General features: G+C 52.8%; 3 protein-coding genes across 3 annotated transcripts; 2 read left to right on the top strand and 1 right to left on the bottom strand.

Annotated features, from left to right (window-relative positions):
* Positions 1–6,250: 6,250 nt before the first annotated feature.
* Positions 6,251–6,448, bottom strand: DL89DRAFT_270994 (uncharacterized protein). The gene has a single exon (XM_040888863.1). It carries the CDS (start codon positions 6,419–6,421, stop codon positions 6,263–6,265), a length of 159 nt encoding a protein of 52 aa, XP_040739607.1. The 5' UTR covers positions 6,422–6,448; the 3' UTR covers positions 6,251–6,262.
* Positions 6,449–6,935: 487 nt separating this feature from the next.
* Positions 6,936–7,115, top strand: DL89DRAFT_218046 (uncharacterized protein; the record flags this gene model as incomplete). The annotated part of the gene is made up of 1 exon (XM_040884343.1): positions 6,936–7,115. A coding segment is annotated over one exon (180 nt), but the record flags the coding sequence as incomplete, so codon positions are not given.
* A 2,069-nt stretch (positions 7,116–9,184) lies between these two features.
* On the top strand, positions 9,185–10,440 carry DL89DRAFT_116225 (uncharacterized protein; the record flags this gene model as incomplete). Its single annotated transcript, XM_040883160.1, has 1 exon — positions 9,185–10,440. A coding segment is annotated over one exon (1,149 nt), but the record flags the coding sequence as incomplete, so codon positions are not given.
* Between the last annotated feature and the right edge of the window lie 1,015 nt (positions 10,441–11,455).

The following is an 11,455-nucleotide window of genomic DNA, read 5'->3' as shown; positions in this document are numbered from 1 at the left end:
TTTTCGGTCTCTGGACCCGGTAAGTGCGCACAGACCGCGACCCAGCCACGGCCGTGCATCCACATACTGCAGTGCAGCTAATTCATTATTTTTTGCTTTGTAGTCGTCATCGCTGAGCACATGACTGGATCAGCTATGTACGAGCTGGTGCGTGTCGGCCACGAGGCCTTGGTCGGTGAGGTCATTCGTATCGAGGGCGACAAGGCCACCATTCAGGTCTACGAGGAGACTGCCGGCCTGACGGTCGGCGATCCGGTGCTAAAGTCGGGCAAGCCACTGTCGGTCGAGCTCGGACCAGGTCTCAGCTCCAACATTTTCGATGGAATCCAGCGCCCGCTGAAGGCGATCCAGGAGGTGTCGCAGAGTATCTACATCCCGCGTGGCATTGACACGCCGGCACTGGACAAGAAGCTCGAGTGGGAGTTCAAGCCCGGCAACCTCAAGACCGGCGACCACATTGCCGGCGGCGACATGTTCGGCTCCGTGTATGAGAACTCGCTGCTGCGCAAGCACAGCATCATGCTGCCGCCCAACGCGCGTGGTACCATCACCTACATTGCCCCGGCGGGCAAGTACACTGTGGCCGACGTTGTGCTCGAGACCGAGTTTGAGGGCGTTACCACCAAGCACACCATGATGCAGGTGTGGCCTGTACGTATGCCCCGCCCTGTCACAGAGAAGATGGCTGCCGACCACCCGCTACTCACTGGCCAGCGCGTGCTCGATGCGCTGTTCCCGTGCATCCAGGGAGGTACCACTGCTATTCCAGGTGCGTTCGGGTGCGGTAAGACTGTCATTTCGCAGTCCCTGTCCAAATACTCCAACTCGGACTTTATTGTCTACGTGGGGTGCTTCGCCAAGGGAACCGAGGTCATGATGGCCGACGGTACGGACAAGAAGGTTGAGGACATTCAGGTTGGCGACCAGGTCATGGGCCAGGATGGCCAGCCCCGCGCTGTGGTAGCCCTGCCTCGCGGTAACGACACTATGTACCGCATCCAAACCGACGACGTTGCCTTTACCTGCAACGCCGCGCATCTGCTGGTGGTCAAGACCCCACAGCAGATCGAAGTTGTTGATCAGGTTATTGAGGGCAAGCCCTACACTGCCGTGTCCTACTTCCACGTATCTGATGAGACTATCGAGTCGACCAACCGCACCGTCAGCCTGGTCAAGCGCGGCACCCGCTTCTTTGATCAGACTACCGGCGGCGCGTCCGAGTTCGCCGAGGCTATCAGCCAGCAGGACATTGAGTGGACCATTGAGGCCCGGGACGTTGAGCTGCTGGACCAGCAGGTGCTCAAGGCCACCCGGCAGATGATCAGCCCGGTGCTTTTTGAGGATGATGCCCTGGCCAAGCGCTTGGAGAAGGCCGGTGCCAACGGCAAGGTCGCTGCTGAGGCTGCCTATCTGCTCGGTCTGTGGGTTGCTGGCGGATCAAAGGACCGTGCTCAATTCTCTACTGAGCTGGTCGACCGCATTGCTGCCTTTGGTAAGACGATGGGCCTCGAGACCACCAAGACCGACACCAGTGCTGTTCTGAACGGCAAGCTGTTCTGGCAGATGGTCCAGGAGACCGGTGTCCGCAGCACCGATGGATCCAAGAGCGTGCCTTCGTCGCTAGCTCGCGAGTCGATGACTGTGCGCGAGCACTTCCTGGCTGGCCTTGTCGATTCCAACGGTCATGTCCTGAAGGGTAGGACTCTTGCTGCCAGCATCAGCACTGACAGCGCATCTGTCTGTGGCGGTGTGGTTAAGCTGGCTCGCTCGCTGGGTATCCGTGCCACGGCTGAGTCGTCGACTGTTCGTCTGGCGGGCGACAGTGCACTGGCCTCTGTACTGAGCAAATGTGCCAGCCCCAGCAACACTGTTCCTGCCCCCAGCAGCGTTGAGCGCAAGGCACAGGCCACATCTTTCGACATTACTCAGCTTGAAGCTGACGACTACTTTGGTGTCACCCTGGCCGATGGCTCCGACCACCAGTTCCTTCTGTCCAACATGGCATTGGTGCACAACTGCGGTGAAAGAGGCAACGAAATGGCTGAGGTCCTGATGGACTTCCCACAGCTTACTACCGAAATCGACGGTCGCCATGAGCCGATCATGCAGCGCACGACGCTGATCGCCAACACGTCCAACATGCCAGTCGCGGCACGTGAGGCATCCATCTACACTGGTATCACCGTGTCCGAGTACTTCCGTGACCAGGGCAAGCATGTGGCCATGATTGCTGACTCGACATCGCGCTGGGCTGAGGCGCTGCGTGAGCTTTCAGGTCGCCTAGCCGAGATGCCTGCCGATTCGGGATACCCTGCCTACCTGGGTGCCCGCCTGGCCTCGTTCTACGAGCGTGCCGGTAAGGTCAAGTGCCTGGGTGGACCCGAGCGCTTTGGTAGTGTGTCGGTGGTCGGTGCTGTGTCGCCTCCGGGTGGTGACTTCTCCGACCCTGTTACTTCGGCCACGCTGGGCATCGTGCAGGTGTTCTGGGGTCTGGACAAGAAGCTCGCCCAGCGCAAGCACTTCCCGTCAGTCAATTGGTCGCTCAGCTACTCCAAGTACTTGAACGCCCTGGAGCCGTACTACGAGCGCTCTGACCCCGAGTTCATCAGCCTGCGCACCAAGTGCAAGGAGATCCTGCAGGCTGAGGAGGACCTGGCGGAGATTGTGCAGCTGGTGGGTAAGTCGGCGCTGGCCGAAACCGACAAGATCACACTCGAGGTCGCGCGCATCATCAAGGACGATTTCCTGCAGCAGAATGGCTACTCCAACTATGACCGGTACTGCCCGTTCTTCAAGACCACATGGATGCTGCGCAACATGATCGGTTTTTACAAGCTGGCTACGCACACTGTCGAGGCCACGTCAAACCAGGTCACCTGGGCCAAGATTCGCGACAACATGGGCGACATCATCTACCGCCTGAGCTCGATGAAGTTCGAGGACCCGGCCGATGGCGAGGATATTCTGGCCGAGCGGTACACGCAGCTGCAGAAGGATATGGAGGAGCAGTTCCGCGCTCTCGCTGACTAGATTGACAGCGGCGATTAGCTCATTTGCAGACCTTTTCTTCCAATATTACTTCCACACCACTACATCCACAGCTATATCCTGGTGACTTTGGTCGGGCCAAGACTATCGATCAATGCAGTAATACCTTTGAAGTTTGGCCATCATTTCTCTGAGCTATTTGAACCGCCGCATACCAGAGTCCCCAGCACATTCGCAGCTTATTGATCAAGAGCTGAATCCAGACGAGTCACCCTCCCAGGAGGAACCTGTTTAACATGCCGCTTGGCGCATGCCACTTGACGCATGCCACTTGGGAACTTGGTTTATAATTTGGCTGATTAGATGCACGAATTTGTCTGAGAATCCATCATAGGGTGTTCCTTGGTTACGACGAGCATAACTGCAGACTGCTCACAGGAATATAAAATATGCAAGGTTAGATATAAGGCTAAGTGCCATGCTGTGCCGTGCTGTGCTGTTATTTTTAATATTTTCTCTCTCTCTCTCTCTCTCTCTGTCATACATCGGTGTGGGTGGTCCTGCTACTTAGTATCCATACATGGAAGTGATCTCTTTACTTGAAAAAAAAAATAGCGCCCACTGCCTGACTAGGACCTTAGACAAACGATTCTTTCGCAGAGCACGCCGATTTGCACTAGAAGACTCATTGTACTGCTTCTGAAGGGCAGCAGCGGCAACGCATGCATTGCAGTATATGTGGATCCGGAGCTTGGACTGAAAGTCCCGAGCAATAAAAGTTTGGCATCGCTCGAATTCCACACCGGCAGGCCAAAAACAATGTTTAGCACTGAAGCATGCGGAGATGGAGCAGCGAGAATCAGTATGAACAATGACCGTGCATGTGGTGTCAGTCTGCTCCAAAATCAGGGACTATTGGCATGAGCAGAACAAGCATTTTTGGTTGCGCAACAGGAGCTTAATTAACCGAAAATGGCAGCTACACAATGATCCGCAGCAGCACGCAGCGTAAGGCCACGCACAAAACACTTGACAGTGACAACCCGCTGTTCTGCTTGCTTCGAGCATGCAGGGGATGGAGGGGATTTTGACAGTATGGACTGTGAGCAGCATAAAAGCAGGCGTGCATTTCCAGCCAAGACACTGTGTAAGCCGCATGGAAATAGACAATGCAAATGGCACTGCAAGCCTTTTGAGCAGGGCAGGATGCACTCCTTATTCGCTGTGGCAGCACCCAAGACCTATATGCGGAGCAGAGTTGCAAATAAGAAACGTCACCATCGACAACTACAAGCCAACTGAGTAACGAGTGATTTGTCTGGAAAAGAGGGACAGCGCAAAATGACCATGATTTGGCAAAGCGGCTTTACCGATCGCTCATGCAGCCTGCCGGCATGAGCGCCATTCAGCAAAAACCGAGCAGATGGTATAGTACACAGGAGGAGCTGCACACCTTTTTGGGCTCAAGAACCTAGCCCCAGCTCTATAGCACAGAGAGGGTGGCATCTGGGGCGCCTTAAACCACCCCTGGATCCAAATATAGACAGCAGCCCATTTGCTGATCACATGTGTTGCTGCTCTCCTTGTGTGTGGGTAGCAAGTATCCCCGACCACATTTGTGGCCAGATGTCACTCTCTTGGGGAAATGTGGGCGGAGGCGATGTAGGTAGGCGCCCCCTTACTCGCCTGTGCAGCCAGGCTTGACGTTCTCCATAGCTGATCAGTATTTCTATTCCAGAAAAGGAACTTGATGGCACTGACACCTAGAGGGTTGCAGATTGTCAGTGACATTTTGGTGACCTCTACGGAATGTTGGTGCCGACCTGCGTCCATGAGCATTTAGATATGTACATATAGCAAATTATATATAAATGAATACATTTGTCAAACCGTAAATGAGCTAGTATTCACATAAAAGAAATGGGTATGCAGAAACGATGGATAGAGGCCAGGGGAAATGGGAAAATGCATCGATAACCTGAACTGAAGCAGGTACAATGGCTAATTGAAGTGACAAAAAACCATCAGCAGCTTAGTCGTGCACCGAAACACGGCATATACACAAGCCACATCTACCTGCATGTGCAAAAAGGGACTGCCGACAGAGTGAGTTCAAGCAAGTACAGTAGACAGTGCCGCTGCAGTCGCCGTCCTACAAATCCTGGCTGCGCAAGCATCCTATGTGTCCTGTACTTTTGCCATTTGGGCATTGTTTTTTATACTTACACCTAACATTTAAACCATGTCTGCCAAACGCACGAGCAGTATCTCACTCAAGAACAGTCCAGGAAAGCGCCTGAGAGGGGGCGACGTGAGCAAAGCGCTCAGTCACTCACCGGTGCCGTCAGCGCCAAACGACAACACGTTGCAAAACAGCAGCAGCAACAGTAAGTACTGGAAACATCTTCGTACATTTTTAGCCAAAAGAGCATGTCTACTAACACAACACTTGACAAATAGGCAGCAATCGAGGACAAGGGAAGAGACAGCATCGTCGTCACCGGCAGACCGAGCTCCTGCAAAGGCCCCTGGATAAAGACCAACTGCAGAATCGCTTCTTAACCAAAAAAGAGATCCAGGCAAAGCGCGAAGAGCTCGCCGAGGGCGTTGTCTCTGGCCAACTCATCGAAGATGCCGACCAAATCCACGTTATCATAGCTCCGAGGGGAGAGGCGGGTAGTGTTTCTTCATCCATAGCCGACATTATCCACCTCGAGCTGGAACATTTGCTGGACCCCAATGCAGATGGTTCTGATGCGAACAGCATACTCACTCACACCATGAACCTGCTGTACAAGGACGCCAAAGACGAAAGGCCGCGCTCGCGTCGACTTCGAACCAGAGGGTATAAGGCTAAAAGGAGGGAGTTCCTCGAAAGTCTGCGAGGAATCCTGGAGGAGCTGCAGGTGTGGGTCCGCCATCACAACAAGGGCAAGGCCGGCGGCAAGAAAGAAACGAAGTTGTACACCCCCTTCCAGTCCTTCGTTCACTTTGTTGCCCCATTTGTCAAGTTCCTCTTTGACAAACTTGGTCTCGGTACGCTTTTCCCTTCTGTTGTTCATCAGCGCTGCATCATCTGCTATCCGAAGACGAACAGAAAGCCCCTATGTGGCGACGACGACCGCAAGATTGACATCGGGTTGACCACCTGTCGACCTGGCGATTTGGAAGAGCAGCTGCCTGATATGTCCTATGCAGATATATTCGCCATTGTCGAGGCAAAGTACTCAAACACCCGCAAGGACAAGAATGACGCATACAAGCAGCTTGTGGACTACTCGCGCCACATGTATGCCGCCCAGCCGAATCGCCGCTTTATTCTGGGACAGACCTCCTGTGGAACTGAAGTGCGGGTCTGCTTGTTCTCAAACGACTGCATATTTGCAAGCAACCCCATGGACGTGTCAACAAGCGCAGGTCGTCGGGGGTACATTGGGCTGCTGGTGAACCTCTCGCTGTGCGACAAAGACCAGCTGGGGTATGATCCGACGATGACCTGGGATAGAGAGCATGAGTACTGGATCATCGAGTGCCCTGACACTCCAGGTGAGTCGTCAGGCAGCCAGGCAACAAAAGCGTACTACTTCAGAGATGAAGTTGCCAAAGCTGATAACCTTTTCGGTCGGCACACGAGGTGCTTTTTGGCAACAGATGAGGACCCTGCTGGTGACAGAATCAAGCCCAAGTTTGTTGTGAAGGATGCATGGCCGGAGGTTCTACAGGATCACGATGACACCCGGGACGAGGTGATGTTTATGCGCAGAATCACAGAGGAACTTGCGAACTCAAATGTCGAGGACCTGGTCTATCCAAGGCTCGAAGCCGGTGGTCGCGTTTCGTTCGATACTGACGGGGGTCGATTTGAGGACAACACGAGAAATGCACTGGGCCCGCTCTACTCACTGCGCAAGCCAGACAATGCAGCAATTCCGTTCCGCGTCCATAAACGTCTGGTTATGTCACCGATTGGCGAACCGCTGGAAACCGTCGAGCCTGTCCACGAGCTCATTGTTGTGCTAGGCGATGCGATGCGCTGCCACACCGAGGTTCTGCAGCGGTGCAACATCCTCCACCGCGACATCTCAGACAACAACATCCTTGTCGTGCGTGAGGAGGGCAAACAACCCCGTAGACTACTGATAGATTTCGGCTGCGCAGTGGATGTAAGTGAGCATCAAGCACTGAATCCAGGGACTGTAGGGACACTCCCCTACAGGAGCATCAACAACCTACTGGATGCAGATATAGAACGGACAGAGTTGGACGACTGGGAATCGCTACTTTACCTACTGTGCCATTTCGCAACAGTCGGTGTCAGAGAGGATCGCAAACGATCTCAGGCAGATATGGATGGTCTACTGATTAAAAAATGGCACACAAGAGATGCTCAAACCATCGGATATTTAAAGCTAGAGATTATGGCATCACTTCCTGACTTTGAATGGTGCATTATCCGTCATTTCAACAGTGACCAGCCTAATGTCGAGGATGTCCAAGCATTAGCAAGAGATATCTGCACCAATCTGTTTTGGAACCCGATCCTCAGCGACAATCGTTCCAAAGGCGCTATATGTGTATGTATTGATGACATGTGGTTTGACCCATTTGAGGAGCGAGTGAGAGAAAAGGACGCACTTGTCGCAACCCTTATGTATGCTCTAAGCATTGCTAGAAAAATGTCCAGTTCTTTTCTTTAAACACTCCAAAATACATCTACTAGACTTATGGCACTCGCGATGCGAGCTTGTGGTGTTCGGGCCACCACACGGACAGAATCACCCGAGATCTGGCCGTACCCCTCATTCTCATCTATAAAAGGCAAATGTGTTGGCCACACAGATAGATTCTTCAGGTTTATTCTTTTACTCATTATACAAACATGCCAAGCCCGCATTGCGACCGCCACAAGTCTAGCGAAACCTTATGGAAAAGTAAAGACAGTTCCGTTATCGATTGCTGTGCCATCAATAGGCTAGAAATTTTTCCATTAACTTGAGTCACAGATACTGTATATGCTGTTGAATATACCAGGTTAATGTGCGTGGGGCTGCAGGCATATTGGCTGGGGTTGCATCCACACCAGGCAGCAGCGACTACGCTCTAACAATTAACAAACTTCTGCTGCTTTGGGATTCTATAAATAATTCTGACAGAATAATTTCGAGAATGGTTGTAATTTGGTGACTAGCCTTAGTATCTGGACAGAATAGCTTCCAACTTTATAGCGATGACTGAGATTGAATTTTCATATGGTCCGCACTAGCGTTGACACCGACATATTATGATGACCAACTTTGCACGCAAATATACCGCCAGCAGACAGTCTACATGTGACATGGCTCACTTATATAGGGGAAACTGCCATGCGCCTCCCTGAAGATGGAACTACGAACATGAGGTCAACAAAAAAATCTATGCCAGCAGTGGTCATTGAAAAGTAGATGACTGTCGTGCTTATATGCCTGAGGTCCTCTACAGAGCTGACTTTTGTGTACCGAGTGTCTAGGAAATTTGACACACATTAGCCACCCAATTTCACTCACTCTGTGTTTTACTCACAGAAGCCTTAGGTGCACGTAGATAGGTGCATAAGGGCCAGCTTCATGCCTCAATGCACTGCTGTAGCCACTGCTATTGCAAGGCATAGGGGCACAAGGGACTGATCGTGCCTACAATCGTTGTGAAGATCAAATTAATATGGCAGCGCTGGACTCGTGCCCAGACGGTGGACCTATTTATAAACCGGCGATGCATGAAACATGGGGAGCACTGGAGCCGCCATTGCTTTCAATAGACCATTGATCGCCGCAAAAACGGGACCGGATAAGCTAGGAAAAAGACCAGGATTCCTAGCAGCTCGCATTGTGGTCCAACGCTACATTCACTGATTTTTTAGTCGATCCCCTCAGGCTTAGACATTCTACTGAACGTCTGTGACAGATCTACCAGGTGCATTTGCGAGCACTGTGAACTGGTGTAGGTTCGTGTCCAGCCCTTGCGCTGCCTATTGTCTTGCAGCAAAACACTATCATCGCTACCGCCATTGAGAACGCATCTGCATGGCTACGCGCTATGTCGCTGCTACGTGACACTTCCGACATCAAGCAACAGGTGTCCTGCAGTATGCGCGCCAGACTGGAAAAGGTGCCCCGAGTGCAACAAATGCTAAACGAAAAGTATTAAAAGCTAAACCCCTGCAAGCTGGAGTTCCATTGGCTTGGGCTGGAGCTCGCAAGGCCAGACGTCTCAGGGACCGGTCGAGTGTCCCAAAAAAAATCAGAAGCGAGGCCAAAGTTTCGCGCGTCGACGAGTGCAAAAGAGAGCGTTTTGTGACCAGGCGAGAAGAACGGGCTGGCGAATAGCGGGTTTCTCTTCTCTTTCCGGGTGTTTTTCTCTTCTTTTGCTCCCTCTAATACTACTGTTTTTTTCACTTCTATTTGGCTCGATTGGAACGCAATCTGTGCAAATTGCTGCTCTGGTCTCACAAAAGCTTATTTCGCTTGACGCATACAGGCTGGTCGGAAAACGGACAGACAGCTGCCGCCTTCTTCACTTCTCACTTCCTTTCTTCTCACTTCTCATTGTTGCACCTAAACCCCACTACGCAAATTATGCTCGAACAGCAAGGCAAGGTACGGAACCAAGCATAAACCAGTGTGTATTGGCATGTAACAATGCTGGGAGTCCTGCTGCTAACCTTGGTAATACTGGTAGGCCGCAAAATGGGAGTTGCCGGGCCAAGGTCAATCGTGCACGCAATGCACCGCCGCTGGCTGGTCTTGGAGGGCGGTTCAGCGTCGCCCAGGTTGACGAGGTTCCGTCTCTGCGAGTCGCAAGAAGACCCCAATCGTCGCGCCACAGCACTGGCGGCAAGCACGAGTTCCGGATGCTGCCTCAAATACTAGGTAGGTTTTACTTGCATGCTAGGACCGCTACCACTATTGCAACCACCAGCTTGTGTGGGTTTAAGGCTTCTCTGAACCCCATGAGCCTTGTCATGGGCAAAGGTGCATGTGCTATTCGGGTGTCCTGTTTCATTTTTCTGCACCTGAGTTTGTCTGCTGCTTCTTTCTTCGCCCCCATTCCGAAGGGGCTAGGATTGTCCAAACCTGTGTCAGCATGTCGCTTGGCCCTCGCTAAGCCAACAGCTCCACCAGCTCCACCAGCTCCACCAGCTCCCAGGGACTGCTCGTTACGCGGGCGTGGCCGGTACACCAGGCTTTTCTGCTGCTGGCCTCCTCCCTGTGCAATTCTTTGCCGTTGTTTAGTGAGCGCAGTAAACGAACGTGCAGTAATTTCGTCGAGGGGGAAGGGAAAGAGGAGCAAGCGGGATGTGGCCAAGTAACCCTTGGTGCGCTTACTTTCGCACCTTGTTATTCTGTTTTCCTGCTCCCATTGATGACCTGGCATGCGGCCTGGGATGCAGACGACTTCCTCTTTCTCCTTTCTGCTCCTGCCTCTCGCCTTCTTTTACACCCCTTTTGCACTGCCTGTCAACGGAGCGCCTTGCTTTCATTTGTCAACCCTTTTAGCACCACACACCTTCATTTAATGCGCCAAGTGCTTGTGTCGAAGCCCAACCACCACTATGGTATTAAAAAACCCGCCCGGTACGCGCCAAAATATGTAGCCCACGACCTGACAGAAGCAGAGCGCAAGCAGCTGTTCATCCAAAAGATATACCAGTGCGTGACCATCTTTGACTTCCAGGACCCGGAGGCAGAGCTGGAGGGCAAGGAGGCCAAGCGCAGTACTCTGGAGGAGATTCACGACTACATCACCTCGCGCACTGGCGTAATCACAGCCGACGTGTACCCGGCTATTTTTCAGATGGTGCAGGCAAAACATATTCCGCGTCATCCCACCCCAGGTCAATGCGTTTGGCGACCCGTTCGACCCCGAGGAGGATGAGCCGCGCGACGAGCCGGCATGGCCGCATCTGTCACTAGTGTACCACATTTTCCTGCGGTTCCTCGAGTCGGGGGATTTCAACAACGGGCTGGCACGCTCGTTTATCGACCAGGCATTCACGACGCAGCTGCTGGACCTGTTTGACTGCGAGGATGTGCGCGAGCGTGAGCTGCTGAAGACAGTGTTGCACCGGATATACGGCAAGATGCTTGGCATGCGGTCGTTTATTCGGCGCTCCATCAACAACATCTTTCTGCAGTTCATATACGAGACGCAGCGTCACAACGGAATTGCCGAGCTGCTCGAGATCCTAGGCAGCATTATCAACGGGTTCACGGTTCCGCTAAAGGAGGAGCACAAGAACTTTTTGCATCGCGTCCTGTTGCCCTTGCACAAGGCGCGGCCAATGGGTCTCTACCACCCGCAGCTGACCTACTGCACTGTGCAGTTCCTGGAAAAGGACCCGGCGCTGGCAACTACCATCATCAAGGCCATGCTCCGGTACTGGCCCAAGGTCAATAGCCCAAGGAGGTCATGTTCCTGAATGAGCTCGAGG

Source organism: Linderina pennispora (genome assembly GCF_002104995.1).
Source record: "Linderina pennispora strain ATCC 12442 chromosome Unknown DL89scaffold_32, whole genome shotgun sequence".
Taxonomy (NCBI): domain Eukaryota; kingdom Fungi; phylum Kickxellomycota; class Kickxellomycetes; order Kickxellales; family Kickxellaceae; genus Linderina; species Linderina pennispora.
This window is presented reverse-complemented; position numbering and strand designations above follow the sequence as displayed.